The 17,032-nt window shown below is 55.4% G+C and overlaps 1 protein-coding gene across 1 annotated transcript in view; it reads right to left on the reverse strand.

Moving 5' to 3' along the window:
• Positions 1–1,254: 1,254 nt before the first annotated feature.
• KIAA1755 (KIAA1755 ortholog) overlaps positions 1,255–17,032 on the reverse strand; it is a 40,594-nt gene continuing 24,816 nt past the window's right edge. The window contains exons 9-15 of the mRNA XM_059407691.1: positions 15,975–16,091; positions 14,143–14,241; positions 13,057–13,205; positions 10,931–11,069; positions 9,355–9,477; positions 8,498–8,719; positions 1,255–4,561 (exon numbers count right to left, since the gene is read on the reverse strand). Coding sequence (XP_059263674.1) covers positions 3,860–4,561; positions 8,498–8,719; positions 9,355–9,477; positions 10,931–11,069; positions 13,057–13,205; positions 14,143–14,241; positions 15,975–16,091 — 1,551 coding nt within the window. The 3' untranslated portion in view covers positions 1,255–3,859. The remainder of the gene's footprint in view (positions 4,562–8,497; positions 8,720–9,354; positions 9,478–10,930; positions 11,070–13,056; positions 13,206–14,142; positions 14,242–15,974; positions 16,092–17,032) is intronic.

Raw genomic sequence — 17,032 nt, forward strand, 5'->3', positions numbered from 1 at the left:
GTGGAAAAACTGAGAGGTGGCCCTCTGCTCAGAGTCCTTAGGCTGTTAAGCTTAGCTTCAAAGGCAGGGCTCTCTGACTCTAAAGATGAGAAAATTCCTTATTCATTTAGTGACCTGATTGGACAGATAAGCCAGAGGGGAAGCAACCTGCCCAGCGTCATGTGGGCAGTCAGCAGCAGCGGGTAAATGCCGCTGGAGGTCCCTGCCTCTCGGGCCTTGCCCCTTCCACCACCTTGTGCCCACCAACCCCTCAAGCACAAGAAAGGAGCTCCCATCATGGTGAGCTAGACGCAGTCATGTCACTGGCAGACTTTCCACCAGCACGGAGGGACCCTGAACCTCCACTCCCCAGAGCGGCCTCTGAGGGGCTGAGGCTTCGCTGACACATAGCTCTGTGGTCACTTGTGGGGCGTCTCCTGGGGGAGACCACATGCCACAACCCCACCATGGGCAGGTTAGGGCAGAAGTCAATCAAAAACTAATTAAGAAGTCCACACAATTCAAAGAGCAGAACGTTCTTTTGGAATCTCTTGGTGGCCTCTGGAGAAATTTCTTCCTTGATCGGCTGGATAGTGAAAGCATGGGCTGGCCGGGGTGGTGCCAGAGTACAATGCTGATGCTAGATACCACTCCTCAAGCACTTAGTATGCTCCAGGCACCTTTCCCACCACTTTCCACATCAGAACTCATTTAGCACTGACAGCGAGGCTTTGAGATCTGATTATCCTCATTGTATGGGGAAGGAAACCAAGGCACAGAAAGGTAGCATCACTTGGCCAAGGATGCACAGGTCTTGAGGCACAGAGCCCGGGCGGAAATTTGGTCTGTCCAGCTCCTGAGCCATGCGACTGACCACTTTGCCACACTGGCTCGCGGGCTACGGGAGACCGGAGGTGCCTCGCCCAGAGGACCAAGACCAGCCCAGCAGAGGCGGCTGGGGTACACAGCAGCGGCCAGGCTCAGCACGATTTCTGAGGGGACAAAGCGTGTGGCCGGTGCAGAAGCAGCAATCCGCCCAAACTGTCCCAAGATGAGTCCAAAATGTCAGCGTGGCCCCACGTCCTGACTCTGCCACTTGCCGTGTGGCACTTCAAATGTCTGTTTCCTCCTCATTAAGATGGACCGAACTTGGTATTGGCCTCACAGGACTGTTGTGAAGGATCCAGGGAGCCCTGGAAAGCGTCTACTGTGCTTAGTCCCGAGGTAGGCACAAAGAAATTGCAGACGAAATGTTAGCTATTACTATTATTATTTATTATTTGTATATGTCATTATTCATCATTAGATTTCATTTCTGCATCCCCTCTCCCCACCATGCACTGCTGGATGTAGACGGGGTGTTGGGGGTTGGCTCTTTTTAGAGACAGAGGGATGCACAAGATGGCTTTGGGGAGCCCTCCCTTGTAAGGATTCTGGAACCATCCATCCCCTTCCCCATCCCCCCTTTCCCTTGCAGCATCTGTATTCTCCTCTCTCCAAAGTTAGTTTCCATCCTTGCACCCCAGGTGCCCTGGCTCCCTGCCTGTGGTCCCCACTGGTTGGATGCTGTTGCTATAGCAACAGCATTTCAAGAGCCTTCAGCCTCCCTCTGAGGCGACAGGCATGGATGGAGGTGGGCTCAGCAACTGCCTCCTGCATCCTCTGGCCAGTGTGGATGGAAGGCAGGAGAGTGGAACGTAAGAATGAAAGCTGGCCTGGGCTGGGGGGGCCAGCCCCGCTCGGACCCCAGCTCCAAGCGTTGTCCCACCATACCCCACCTCGCCTTGTCACAGGAGAAACACCTGAGCTCTTGATTACAAAGGCAGATTCTAGCCCTGCCTTGGCTCCCAGGCCCTGATTTTAATTATCTGGGTGGGACCCCCTAGGAAGCTGCCTTTGATCAGCTCTGCTCAAGGCTCTGAGGCAGACAGGCCACAGAGCACATGTGAAAAAAATCTGGAGTCCTAGAAGATTGCTGAAGCCATCTTGGGCATTGAGGTTTGTGTTACTTTCTTTGCTGAGCCGTCTCCAAAGAAACACTCGCCTAGTCCCCCTAGGCATGCTCCAGTCCCGCCTCCCTCTCTTTCCAGAGCTGAGCTGAGTACCCACCCTCTGCCCAGAGTCAGGAAAATTCCAGGGCCAGGCCCCCAGAGGCCACCTTGTTAATGCATTCTAGATGGAGATGGGGGGGGTTCACCCTTTCCCAGCAAAATGACCTTCAGTGGAGGTGCTAGCCAGGGTTACTCAGGGTGATGTGAAAGCCTGGCAGTCTTCTAGATACTCAAGAAGAGGGGTGCCTGGGTGGCTCAGTGGGTTAAGCCCTGCTTTCGGCTCAGGTCATGATCTCAGGGTCCTGGGATCAAGCCCCGTACTGGGCTCTCTGTTCAGCAGGGAGCCTGCTTCTCTCTCTCTCTCTCTGCCTGCCTCTCTGCCTACTTGTGACCTCTCTCTGTGTGTGTCAAATAAATAAATAGAATCTTTAGATACTCGAGAAGCAACCGGCAGGGCTAGGTAAAGAGAGATAGGTAAGGAGCTACATGATTAGGCTCACAGAAATTCCAGAAATGCTGAGGCCTAACAAAACCAGAAATAAAGGAACAAAGCAGACGACCCTGCCCTAGGCGTCAGAGGTGGGGAATCTTTTTATGACAGTCACATTGTGACCAGCAAAGAATAACTTGACCCCAAAGAAGAAGGAGGCTATTCAAGATGTTATCACTGGTCCTTACTCAAACCAAGACAGCACAAGAATGATAAGGCCACAGGGCCCCGATCAGTCCTAAATAAAAGAGTGTCAATGGGGACCCACATCGGCCTCCCTGTCAGGACCCCTCTCACCCCCGAGATTCCTTTGTCTGTGTTCTTGTTTAGTAAAACTCCACCTCATTACTCACTCTCCTTTGTCCCCAAAATTCATTCTTCAACTCCGTGGGACAAGAACTTCACTCCCCCGCTTCGCCGTGAGATCAGAGGGGCCCATCCCCCTGCTGGATCGAGATGTGGTCTCCCCGCTCTCACCCACCCCAACCACCAGCACGAGGCTAAGACACTGGGCACCAGAAGCGTTGCCTAAAGCAGGGCGAGTGGGGTGGGGACCTGGGGTGGGGGTTGTGGAATTCATAGAGTCTGAAATGGGTGCGGGGGGAGAGAAGACAGAACATCAGAGGGGGAGAGGGTTTTCTCTGGAGCACCCAGAGAGAGGACCAGACCAGGAACCCTGGAGGGTGAGAGGATGGCCTTGTCCGTGGGAGGAGCCCTTGAGAGCGAGAGCCAGCGAGAGAGCGAGCTTTCCCTGCCCTTCCTCTTTCTGGGATTCCCTTTGCCCCAGGCCGGCCCAGAGAAGAAACCATCATCAGCCAGCACGGGATTCACTTGACCACACACCCTTTATTCCTCCCACTCACCTCCCTTCTCCTCCACCACTGGTTCCTGAAATCACAGCCAAATAAAAAGCCACCGGGATCCCCGTCCTGGATCAGAAGCGGAGCCCGAATCCCCCCCACTTCTGGCAACGGGGTCCCGTGGGCCCCCAGGGGCAGCTTATGCACCCCTGCACTCCCGGTGGGTGTCTGGCTTGCCTGAGACTAAGACCTCTGAAAGGGTCTGTACCAACAGCTCTTTCCACCACGGGCCCCGGGGGTTGTGGAGTCGGTCCTGGGCGCCACCATGTCCTGCTTTGCTCTCCATTCTCACTATTCTGATGGTGAGTCACGTCTTTCTAGAAGTTTCTGGGGCAGGGGAACAGGTTCAGCTTCTTCCCCTCTCCCAGCGTGGGTCAAACACACAGTGAGTGCTCACGAGCCCCAGCTGGGGCTCCCTCCTGTCGCTGGGCCCCTCCCCAGCCACCCTCGAGGCCCGGTGCCATTGGTGGAGGTCCTAGCTAGAGGGAGGCAGGGGGACTCGTCTGGGGTGAGTCCTCCAGAGACGTCTGTGAGTCTGTCCCCTCCGAGGAGAAGCTGCCCCCAGTAGGGTGGGGGGTCTTGCTCTGCCTGAGGAGTCGCTGCTGGGAGAAGAGGGGGTCAAAGAAGGGCTCAGGGGCTGGAAACCAAAAGGGCTCCTGGGGGCCTTTGCCTTCTTTAGCCTCTACGGCCCGACCAGCTTCCTGGGGCAGAAAGCCCACCTTCACATTTCTGTTCTGTCCCTCTCTGTGGGCCCGAGGCCAGCAGGGATTTGGTAAATGGTCCAGGCCCGGTAAGTCCGAAGGGGGCAGGCCCCACCTTCCTCTGGAAGCAACATCTCCATTCGGACCCTGGCCCTTGGGAGCTGCCCTTCTGACTTCCGGGGGTGCTGAGTGGGCCTTGGGCCCCTCTGGGCATGGGCAGTGGGCCAGGGCCTTCTTCAGAAGGGTCTGGATCTCCTCGTGCCTCACCCGGGCCTCCTCCCACAGGTCCTGGCCCAGGCCCTCCTGGCTCAGGGAGGCCACCTGCAGCCCCATGGCCGTGAGCTTCTCTGCGGGGAACTCCAAGGCCAGGCGCTGCCGGTAGCGGTCGAGGCGGCGCTGGTCCCCGGGGCTGGCCCTCTGGGCCTTGCACAGCCTGAGCTGCCTCATCAGGTCCTGGCAGTCTGTGTGAAACCAGGTCATCTGGGGGCGACAAGAGAGGAAGTTGGGGTTCAGTCTAGGAGCAGGACATAGGATAGGGAGGCCCGTCTCCAAGCAGAGAGGAAGTACGGTTGGGATGAAGTCATAAGAAGCGCCCAGTCAATGCCCTGGTTTCCTGTGCGTGGCCCTGAATGTCTCTGCTGCCAGCGAAGACAACGGGTCCCCTCTCTTCCCTGAGGTAAACACACCTGCCATCAGCTAACGGGCCTCAGCCCCCTTTGGAGCCTCAGGCATGGTCTCCTCCCCTCGGGGGCCCACAAAGACTCACCCCTTGCTGGGGCTCTGCCTTTCCTTCTCAAGAAGGGGAAGTGGTACTAGCAGATCATTCGGGTTCTCGGATGGTGGAAACACTGTCTTCACCCATTCTGAGTGGCACGGAGGGAGGCATCTCATTTATTGAGCACCGACTGTTTGCCAAGCTCTGGGTAGCTCATGTATGATGGCACTGAATAGTACCAGCAGCCCATTTCACAGAGGGGGAAACCAACGCTCAGACACATGAAATCACTTGCCCCAGGTCACGCGGCAAATCAGGAGGGAGCTGGGACTTGAACTCAGATGCGTCCAGCTTTCCACAGATTTCTCTCTCAAGCCCGTCCTTGCACGAGGGAAACTGTTCCAGCGAGGGCAGTGCCCACACACTCACCAGCGAGACCACCAGCTGACCCAGGCCCAGGGTGGGGGTGTCCATTCCGCTGGGCTTCTGCCTCATTTTGGGATTCTACTGTCCCTACTTCACCCACAAAATGTCTGCAGGCTGCAAAGGAGCCAACACGTTCCCAGCAGCTCGTGAAAAACATAATCTTTCTCTCCATTAATTTAGAAGCCGACAGCGAGCTGTTAGCTGTGGGGATTGGAGAACCGTTTTCTCCAAGGAAACCATCTTTCCGCGGATTAAGGGAACTTGTCTTTAGATAAATGGCTTCATATTCGCGGCAGCACACGGAGCTCATGGCTGGGAAAGGGCTCCATAACTCTCTGTTAGTGGCACAATTGTTTTATTATTATTTAGTGCCAAAGCTGCCGGATGCACGCTCTCAGCCTGGGGCTGGGCCCAGCCCAGGGCTGTCTTGTCTGTCTGTCCGCCTGGCTGGGGCTCCATCTTCCAGGCTGGGCTGGGCAGGGATGGGCAGCACCTTTGCCATCATCTTACCAACCCTTTGGGGGTGTGGATCAGGATTCAGGCCCAGAGAGGAGCATGGGTCAAACAGCGAGATGGCCATGGTGGGATTCCAAGTCAGGCTCCCACCTCCCGTAGGATTTCCAGGCCTGGGGCGGGGGGTGTGTGGGGGGAGCTCTATCTTGCCACACGCCCCCCTCCCCCCCAGTCTTCCTTCCTCTGCCTCACTCCTCACTCTCCCTCTGGCCGCTTGACCTCTATGGGGACCTGCCCCGTCCCAGGCACCTGGGAAGGATGAGGGCACAGTCCCGGGGCTCACCTCCCTGGGGGGTGATGAAGCCACAGGATCATTCCAGATCACAGTGAGCACCTTGAAATGAGACAAACAGGGTGACCAGAGAGATGGGCGGGGGAGGGGGGCAGACAGCCAGGCGGGAGGTGGGGGACATGTGAGCTGAGCGCTGAAGACAAGAAACCAGCAGGTCTCGAGGAAGAGCGAGTGAGAAGGCACAGAGTCGCCGTGAGTCTGCTCTACGGGGCTGATCTGGGCTGAAATTAGTAAGCAAGTGAGAGAAGCTGCCAGATGCCCTCAACCCGTGAGGCATTACCACCACTCCTACTGCTACTAATGATGATCCTATCGGTGTCGATAATAACAACACCAAATTAGAATACAGCCCCGGGGGCGGGGGAGGGGAGGGTTACTTACATTTCATTTCCTCCTCTCACTACCCAGCGAGGCTGGCCCCAGAGCCCGGGGACCTGGGTTGGAATCTCAGCTCTGCCACTTCCCCCTGTGTGACCCTGGAGGAGTTGTTTGACTTCTCTGTGTTTCCTCATGCATAAAATGGGCATAATCATAGCACCTGCCTCCAAAGGTGGGTGTGACAATAAGATGACACGTGAATGATAAGCAAGGCCACCACGTAACAGGAACTATAGAAGCATTGGTTACGATCCCTGTTATGATTGTTATTCCTGACAAGGAGCTGAGACCCAGAGCAGTAGAGACCTCACTGAGGTCACACGGCCTGTGCGGGCAGAAGCTGTCCCTGACTCTGAACCTCAGATGCGGCCACTGCTTGGCTCTCTCCTGTCAGCTGGGAGGAGGTCCCTTTGGTGCCACTGACCACATCCACATCCAGCGGCCCCACAGAGACAGAGAGTGGCCTGTCCTCCCTTTGCCCCAGGCGGGACTTGACCAGAGTCCCTCTTGCCGCCCTCCAAAGCATCCCGTGTTTTCTGTCTCCTGTGTACTGGGCCAGCCTGACAACTGGCCCTTCCCACACTCTGTGTGAGGGGGTGAGTCTGAGGGCACTGGGCCTGGGCCAGAACTGTGGGTTCTTGGCCCATCTGGGGTAGCCCGGGCTGTTCCCTTGTCCTCCTAAGCCTAGTTCTCCACCAAGAAAATGAGAGATTTGACTAAATGGATTTGGGAGAGGTGGGGGTGGGGGTCTTAAATCAAATCCTGCTTGGTCACTGGCCCACTGGGGAAACAGGAACGAGAGACACTTCCGTCATTGGGCCTCCATTTACTCATCTGCAGAGTGGAAACAATGTTGGCACCCCTCCCTCATAAAGATATGGTGAGATTAGGGGCACCTAGCTGGCTCAGTCAGTAGACCATGGGACCTGATCTCGGGGTGTGAGTTCGAACCCCACATTAAGCATAGAACCTACTTTAAAAAAATTAAATTAAAAAAGAACAAATAGAGATGATGAGATCAAGTCAAGCAAGGTTTGTGAAGCACTTGTCGGAGTGTCTGGCATGGAGTCCACAGTCACTAATGTGGACTCATCTCATAATAATCATATCACCATCATCATCATCATCACGCCTGTTGGAACAGGGGAATCTATTACCACCTGCCCTCGCATCTTTGGAGAAGAACAGAGAGAATCATGAATCCATCTGTGTTTAAATTCCAAATCTTCTTTTCCTCAGCTGTGTGGCCTTACACAAAGCCCTTTCCCTCTTGGGGCCTCAGTTTGCTCATCTGTAGAATGGGACCACTCAACCTTGCTTCACTGGATTACGAAGAGATGATGGACGCAAAGCAAAGGAGTTCTTCTTGCCTGCTACCCCAGCACTGACACACTCCCATCCCCCAGAGGAGCCCTACCCTCTCCTCCCCACTCCTAGCCAAACTCTGGGTTCCTGGCAAAGACTGAGACCTCTGTTCTGAGGGTGCTCAGAGTAGCCTTTTGGGCCTACCTGTTCCAACCGCCTCCCCTCCCCCAGCTCCCACCATCTGTGCAGGGCAAGGTGAGGCATGGGAAAGGCACTAGAATGGTGCCATGAGCTTGCTGTGTGACGTTGGCTAAATGACAGCCCTTCTCTGATCCTGTTTTCCCAGCTCCGCAACGGGGGGGTGGGGTAAGATCAACGTTCTTGACCTGGTCTGACTACCTAGTGAGCTCTCCATGGAGACGAAGTCTATGGCTTCGATTGGATTCTGGAAAACACCTGGAACCCTTCCCCTAATCCCAATGTTGGAGAAGCAGGTGATTCTGAGTGTCCTCCGAGAGCTGACACTCGGGTCGCCAGGAGGCTGCCGGGTGTAGTGGGACAAGCTGAGGTCAGAGATCAGCCAGGACTGATTTAGGGGGTTAACCTGTCCTCTCCCACCTGGCTCTCTTCCCACCTGGGGAAAGAAAATGCAGGTCATGCTCTCCTCCTACCCTACAGGGTTACAGAAGGAAGAGCCCAGGGCTGCACGGGGGCTGGTTGCTGTCCCCACCCCAGCTTGCAGCGGCAGAGGGCGGGGAGGGGTCCTGGCAGGCGGCCACAGGCTCACCTTCTTGCAGAAGAGGTGCAGGTGGAGCAGCGTCTCCAGGTCCGTGCGCTGCCGCTCAGCTGCCATGTAGAAGTGGGTCAGCTTCGCCTGGAAGGCCCGCTGGGTGGAAGCGAAGGCTGCCAGCTCCGGGAACTCTGCTCCTCCCGCCGCGCTGCTTCCTCTGGCTGTGGCTCCCAGCTCAGCCGCCTGCTTGGACAGCTCCAGGCCACGGCGGTACTGGGCCTGAGCGGGGAGAGGAGGGGTCCACTCAGTTCCCATCCTAGCCGAGGCCTCCTCTGGAGGTCAGGAACCTCCACTGTCCGGCCGCTGGGTGGTGACACTTGCCAGACCTCTGTTGCCTCATCTGTAAAATGGGGCCAGGCCTCTGCCTCAGCAGCCCACTTGCCTCACTGGGACTCTGCTTAGAGTTATCTCCTTCTGGAAAACTTCCCTGACCCAGGGCCTGGGTTTGGGGCTCCTGCTGCATGTCCCCACATGTCTCCCCCAGTCCTTGCTGGCCTAGGAACTCCCTGAGAACTGAAAGGGGCTGAACTAGGGTCCAGTACATCAAGGATACAAATTCCTTGCCCCGACCTCCGAGTCTGACTGAATAGGTCTCAGGTGGGACTCTGGAATCTGCATTTAATGAAATCTTCCAGGGATTCTGAGAGAGGTTTTTTGGTCTAGTGATGATCCTGGAAGGCTTCCTGGAGGAGATAGCATCTAAGCTGAACCCTCTGTGATCTCAGCTGGTCTTCTCACTATCTCTGGAAGTTTCATTGTGCTCTCCAACCTCCACACCTTTGCCCCAGCCATGCCCTCCTCCTCCACTGCCCTCTCCATGTGCCCTGGTCCTGCTCCCAGTCTTAGGAACGCACTGCAGCGTGGAGAAAGAAGTCCTCAAACTCCATGTGTGCCTTCTCCACGGTCTCCAAGCTTCTGTCTTTGGGGGTCAGCGCTTGCAGGCACCGGCTCCCCTCCTGCTCCATCCAGTTGCTGACCTAGGGCAGGGGAGGGAAGTTTGGACATGGTGGGGGACCTGGGGGATGTCTCTTAGCTGGTTCCCCAACTCCCTTGGAGATGAGGATCTTCTTGTCCTCAGTTTTTCAGTGGCTGGACCTGTGCCCACTGGCCTAGACTGACACCATCCCAGGTCTGGGCAGGAGCAACAGCTTGGGGAGGTTGGGTGCAATGTCACGTTCTTCAGCTACCTGAAGGGAAAGAGAGCCTGGGTGACTCAGTCAGTTAAGCATTTACCCCTGGCTCAGGTCATGATCACATAGCCCCAGGACTGAGCCCTGCCTTGGGCGCCCTGTTAGGCAGAAAGTCTACTTCTCCTTCTTCCTCTGCTTGTCCCCTTGATCCTTCTCTTTTGCTAACTCCCTCTCTTGCTCAAATAAATTAAGTTAAATTAATTACATTAAATTAAATTAAATCAAAACAAATACCTAAAGGGGAGAATACTCCCCGAAGGGGACCCCAGAGGGCATCTGGCCTGGCCAGCATCATGCACACTTGTTTGAACCAAGTCACAGGGTAGCAAATTTTGCTTCGTCTAACCACTTGCTGGCACCAATCATAGAAGAGGCGGCCTTGAGAGTAGTGAGCTCCCCACCCTCAGAGGTGTACAAAAGTGCCAGAGGAAAAGCTGCCTTCTGTGGAGTAAGGTGCATAGGTGCTATGAAGTAAGGTGCTATGTACTCAGTGTATCGACTGGGCAATTCACTTCCCCTTTCTGGGCCTCAACTTATTCAGAGGAAAAATGGGGCAGACATGAGGAATCAGCAAGGGACAGCGGCTCTCCAACCCCTGAGCAAAAGTCCCCTTCTGATTCTGGGATGCCTTCAAGAGTATGTATTCACTCATTTTATCCTCAAAAAGCCCAGCACAGCAGGCACTTACATTATTCCCCACTGAACAGATGGGGAAACTGAGGCAGCGAACAGTGCAATAACCTGCCTAGGGTCATCATCAGTGGCTGGAGCCAGGATTAGCGCCCACGCTGTCTGCATGCTCCACAGCTCCAGCCTGGAGGGGTGCACTGGCTCGAGACCCCGGCAGTCAGAGCAGTGATGCCAGGGGCAGGCTCCGGGATCCCCAGGTGTGTGACCACAGGCAGGTGATGTCATGTCTCCCAGCCTCCACATCCTCATCAATGAGTGGGAGGAATCCCGGCATCCTCCCACATCCCTGGCAAAGGATAGGTTGGAAAATCCTGGTAGGTGCAGAGGCTCTGGCCCAGGGCTTGGCGGGGTAGGGCTTGGTGGGGGTGGGGTGGGGTTATGCCTTCACACGTCTGGCACCTAGAGAATGCCATGTCACGGTCATGTCACCGGAGGCCCGCCTGGCATTGAAGAATGGCCAGCCTTGTGTCCTTACGCCAGAGCAGAGTGCCTGCTGGGGCAGGACCTGGGGCAGGGTTTTCTCTGCAGGGAAGCCAGCCTCCCCTTTCACCTGGAGGATGGCAGCTTCCAGACGGCCCAGGCGGATCCGGAGCTCCAGCCTCCCCAGGAGATGGTTAGATGCACTGACTAGGACATGCAGCCGCTCATCTACGAGGCCGTACAAGGCGACAGCTTCAGCCAGATGGCTCCTGGGAGGCAGAAGAGGGGAAAAAAGGGGCCCCAGATGTTCCTCCCCACCAGTACCTGCCTGCAACCTCCCACCAATTCCATGGTTCTGGCCTGGGGATTCCAGCTGCTGAGTTGCTGTGTGACCTTTGATAGGTCCCTATACCTCTCTGGACCTCAGACTTGGCCTTCCAAGGGACTGGGAAGACCAGAGGACACAGCAGGAAAGCAAATGACCCCTTCCCCTTCCCCGGGAGGATATGAAGTGGACTGGACAGATCTGGGTTCAAATCTTCACACACACCCCAAGCCGTGGACATCAGTGCTTTCTAAAGCTTCTTGGACAGTTCCGGGGGCAGTGAAGGTTGAGAAACAGCCCTCACACACTCAAACCTCCTAACACAGTGCCCAGCACACAGTGTGCCTTAGCGCTTATTACTTCTATTGTAAAGATGGTGAGTGGGCGTAACACACCCTCGTAGCCCAGCCTCCATTTTACAGATGGGAAAACTGCGGTCCAGAGAGAGGAACAGACTCTCATGCATGGCATTCTGTATTGAAACCTGGTGTGCAGCTTTTTAAATATTGACAAAGCCAGTGAGACATAAGTGAGGGACGCAGACCAACCGGAGTGAGGCGTGGTAACACTGCGGGGAGGGGAGGAACACCCCTCAAATCCTACCCCACCCTCTCCTGCCCTATGGGGTCTTAACTTGAGAAGGAAAAAAGAAAACAATGCTTTGGAAGGAAAGCCTGCTATCCTTGCTCTGGGCCTCCTCAACGGACGGCAGCTTCCCACAGATCGCTGCCCTTCCAGGAAGGGATGAGGGCCCAGGGTCGGTGGTGCTCCGGCTGGAAAATACCAGCCTGCCTGGAGGGACAGAGAGAGGAAGGGGCGGGCGTGAGGGCGGACCGGGAGCTGCAGGGTCCTCCCCACAGAACAAGTAGGCTCAGCGGCTCATGTGGGACCACAGCGCCCCCTGGTGGAACTTCTGGGAGCCAACAGTCTGGAGAGGCCCACGGAGGACAGAGGAGCCAGGGTACCAGCCAGGGAGGTGGGGTCATGCTGGGAAGGACCGTGCGAGCCCCACCAAGCCGTGTGAGGGGCAGGGAGATGGCTCCAGCCCAGCACCAGGCCCCACATCAGCGTGAATCTGTCTGTGGCTGCAGTTCAAGGTGACAGGTTCAGGCTGCCTGGGTTGAAGTCCGGACCCCGGTACAGGTCAGCTGTGTGATCCTGGGAAAGTCACTCAACCTCCCTCTGGGCCTCAGGCCCCTCCTTTGTAAAAGGGGGGTAATGCTAGATTCCTCCTAGTGGGAATTAAACAAGTTAATATTTGCAAAGCCCTTAGGACAGGGCTGTGCTCATACTAAGTACTATTCAGGTGTTGGTTAAATAAACAAATGATTCTTGGAAGCTTGTGTAAACTTTGTAATTGTGTTTGTTCTAATGGAGATAAAATAGCTCCAATTACTGACGGATTTAATTACTGACTTGCACCCCCCACCCCGAAATGTAAGCAAACCAGTACTTTCCAGGAATATGTGTCTGTTGTTCTGTGGCTCTGACACCACTGATGCCACCTAAGGTTCCCTGAGCGGGGCTGAGGAGCCCACCAGGGAAGGCGGGCCGTGCCATTAGAGCATTTCCCCGAGCCTCGGCCTCCCATCGGCCAAATGAGGATGGTACGGCCCTCACGAGGTTCTTCTGGGGAATAAACAAGATGGACCTTGAAGGGACACAGCCTAGTGTCTTAGAAAGTCAGAGAAAGTGCTCGAGGGTGACCAGAAGTGAGCAGGGGCTGTCTTTGGACACCTACCTGGGCTGAGGAGGGCCGGGGCTGAAGGAGAGGCAGCAAAGAAGGGACGGGAACCTTACCAAAGCCTCAGCCCAGGATATGAGCCCTGCAAATGCCCCCATCCTAGATGTCCTTAGGGCCCCCTTGGTGGGGGCCAAGTCCCCAGGGCCAGGGAACAAAGGTGGGTGAGGAAAACCCTGGCCGTTCATACCTGACATCGGGGTTGGAATCCAGCCTACCAGCTTCCAGCCGCAGCTTGGCCAGAGTGGCTCCCCCTTCCCGCTGGAGGCCCAGCAGGCCTGGGTCCCTCAGCACGGCCTCCATCAGCTCCTTGGACTTGCTCAGACACCTGGAGGCCTCCTGTCAGTGTAGGGAGGTGGCCTGAGGCGCAATCCCCACTCTCGCTCTACAGCCTTCCCAGGGCTCCCCACACCCAGATCGTGCCTGAGTCCCCCAGTTTGGTATTCAAGGTTCTGCAGAAAGTCCATCCTTTCTATCTCTAAAACATCTCCTCCAGCCATGCTTCCTCTCATCACCATGGCAACCTCACTGGTCCAACCGCCTCATCTCTGTGGGACACTCAGCCCAGCCTCTTCACTGGTCTCCCGGCAGCTCGCTGGCTCCCTCTGTTCTCCATATGGCAGCTGGAAGGATCTCAGAGGACCAAGGCGTTCATCCTGCTGCTCAGAACTCTCCGAGGCTTCTCTGGCAGCTTAGAGTCCCAGCCCAGCCCAACTCCTTGATCCAGCCTCCGTGGGGTTAGAAGATCCTCCTGTTGTTCTGTTCCTCTCCTACCCTGCTCCCACCGCTCTGTTCTACATCGGCCTCCATGCTCTCCTAGAACATACCAGAACAATCCCCCCTCAGCACCTTGGCGCATATTTGCCCTCCACCTGGCACAATCCCCCTCCTGTTCCCATCGCCGGCCCCTTGTCATTCTCAGGAGTCTGCTTAAATACCATCTCTTTACGGAGCCCCCCCCCCTTTCCCTATGGTTCTCGATCTTTCTTGGCCTTTGGCACATTTTGTAGCTACATATCCATTTCTTTGTTTGCTTTTTAAAGGACTGCTTCTAGCACTGCACCCACGACACCCTCCAAAGGCAGGGACTAGTCCTTTTGCCCCAGGCTGGGGTCCCCAGGGCGTGATACACAGCGAGTGGCCTATAAATATTAGTCCAGTAAATGAATGAAAAAGGGGGATGGTTATGCCCAGCATGCTGTCCCCTTCACTGAGCCCCTTGGTCCACGGAATCTGGGGTACAGAGGGGCTTCCCCACCCCATGAACCTGGCTCACCTGCACCCCTCCAGGGGGCTCACTCTTCTCAATCTGGTTGATGGAAGCCTTTAGCAAGGAGGCGGCCCGGCGGAGGTCAGCAAGGAAAGGGTCCAACTTCTGCATGATGGAAGACCAGAGCCGGGGTGTCAGCCTGGGCCCCCGAGGAGGGCGCCTGCCCACGCCAGGGGGACCCAGGGCGGGCATCAAGCAATGGTTCTCAAACTTGAGCTGCATCAGAATCACCTGGAGGGATAGTCAAAATCCAGACTGCTGAGCCCCACTCTTGAGTTCTTTATTGAATTCTTTCGGGTGGGGCCTGAGAAGGTACATCCCTAGTAAGTTCCCAGGTGGTGCTGATACTGCTGGTCCAGGGACCACACTTTGAGAATCACTTGGGCTGGGAAGGAGAGAGGGAGAGGAAAGAAGACCCAAGGTATCCTCTGGGGGAAGGGGCAGGAGCAGATGTGGGAGGGCAGAGATAGGGGACATCCTCTGCTGGGTCCCCCTTCAGCCCAGCTCCACCACTGACAGGCTGTGAGACCTTGGGCAAGTTGCCTAACCTCTCTGTGCCTCTACTTCCTCCTCTATAAAATGGGTTCGCAGTCGTCCCTACCTTACAGGCTTGCAGGAGGATGAAACGGGTTCATGTGGGTGAGGCACTTAGTGTCTTAGCCATCATTATCATTAGTTTTATATTCTGGGACTATGGGCTAGATTTCATGAAAATAGAGTTCAAAGACCACTGGATTCATCAGAGGGGAATGGGGGGCCGGTGAAATGAATAGGAAAGGAGATCGTTCAATATATATACACCCTTCAGCAGCATTTTTGAATTTTGAACCCACTCTGCCTTTTCAAAAATGGGCACAGGCTCAACAGGAGAGGACCCAGGCCCCAAACAAGTAAACAAACCACCGCACGCAACAGTCAGTGGGGACCAGCGGTTCTCACGGGGGGGGGGTGATTTCGTCCCCCAGGGGACATCAGGCAATGCTTGGAGATGTTTTCGGTTGTTGTAATTTGCAAGGTGCCCCTGTCAGAGTGGGTAGCGGACAGGGACAGTACAAATCATGCCACAATGCACAAGAGAGCTCCCCCCTAAAAAGAAGAATTATCCAGTCCCAAACGTGAACAGTGCCAAGGATGAGCAGTAGGGAAAGTCGAGGGCAACATTTATGGGCACTGGTTTCCGTGCGATTTAAGCCTGGAATCTTCTGTGTGCTGTTGTGCTAGTCCCTCCCCACCACCACACACACACACACCACCCTGTGTGTCCTCGTGTGTTAAACTGGACATGAAATGCCCCCTCCGGGGTTGTGCTGAGGAGAGGCTGAGATCATGAGGGGAAGGAGCCCAGTGCGGGCTGTTTCCTGATTTTCCTCTCTCAGAAGGGAACATGTCTGCCTCCCCCGCCAGCCCCTGAGCTCTCTGAGTTGTGCAAGGCCCAGAACAAATGTCTGCTGATGTCTTTTCAGTTAACAACAGACACAGCCGTGTATACACCAGCCACTCTTCCAAGCTCTTTGCCCGCATTAACTCAATTAATCTTCACAATAGCCCCCTCGGAAATAGCTATCTTTACCGCCCCCTCCCCAATTTTGGACTAAAAGGAAAGGACTCAGAGAAGGTAGGTAACTTACTCAAGGTCACACAGCAGAGTGGGGAATGAAACCCAGGCACGTTGGGCCCAGAGCCTCAGCTCTTAATCACCACCCTCTGAAACCTCATCATAAACGTTTGTTGAATGTCTGGTTTGGAACCTGACAGAGTCGCTAAATCCCTGAAGCAAGAGTATGAAGGGAGGAAGAGGAGGAGCCTGGGTTGGGGGTAGAGGCTGTGAGGGCGGGCACCTGGAAGAATTGCACCCACTCGCAGTGGCAGTAGGGGAGGGAGCCCTCCAGGGCTGGGGGCAGCTGGCTGGGGTCCACGTGGTGGCCGAGAGCCTTCAGTGAGGTCACCACCTCTACCTGCAGATCAAAGAAGTCAGTCAGGAGGACTGGAGGATTCCGGGTGGGGACATATGTTTGAGAAGGGCCTGCCAGATCCCTGTCCCACCACTGCTCTACCCGTCACAGGGAAGGCTGGCCCTGGCTTTAAGAGTTGCTTTCTGGACCAAGGATCTTCTCTGGAAAGTCTGAGAAATCAACATTAAGAATGCGATCCTGGCCAAGAAATGGCACATCAAAGCACTTAACATACCCCACCTCTTAGCCTGTGCCCAGGCAGACATCACTAATCAATCACAGCACTGGCTCCCTCTAAGCCAGGCTCTTTCCCAGCACAGCTCTCCAGGCCATCACACAAATTGATTGATGCTGACTCTTCTTGTAACTTCTTTGGAATCCTTGTACTGTCCTCTGACAACCCACCAAGGTGCTGTCTCCTTCTTGGGGCTGATGAAAAAGTTCACCAAATCTGAAATGTCCTCTAAGACATGGAGGAGGGACGAAGTGGCTGCTTCTCCTGGGCGCTAAAGATGAATGTTTATGCCAGGCCCAGCTCCAGATACCTAAGCTTGGGATCGGGTGGACTCAGTTTTTTTTGGACCCGTCCTTGGCACTCAAAGTGTGGTCCACGGACCAGCAGCCTCAGCACCACCTAGGGGCTCCTAGAGATGCGGAATCCCACGCCCCATCCAGAACTCCTTCATTGGAACCTGCACTTTGACAAGGTCCCTCAAGGGATTCGCTGGTCCATAAAAGCATGAAATGCACATCCTGGCCCACAGTGTGTCTCTTTACCGATGAGGAGAAAGAGGAAGGAGGCTTTTAAAACCATTTCCAGAAACAAGGCAGAGGGCAGGGTGCCCACACCATGATTGTAATACATGCACCGATTAAAGAAAATGGCAGGCCTCTTTCCTGCAAAGCCCTAAATGATCCGAACCTGAGATGCTGAGAAACCCAAG

This window comes from Mustela nigripes, chromosome 7 (assembly GCF_022355385.1).
Source record: "Mustela nigripes isolate SB6536 chromosome 7, MUSNIG.SB6536, whole genome shotgun sequence".
Lineage (NCBI taxonomy): Eukaryota > Metazoa > Chordata > Mammalia > Carnivora > Mustelidae > Mustela > Mustela nigripes.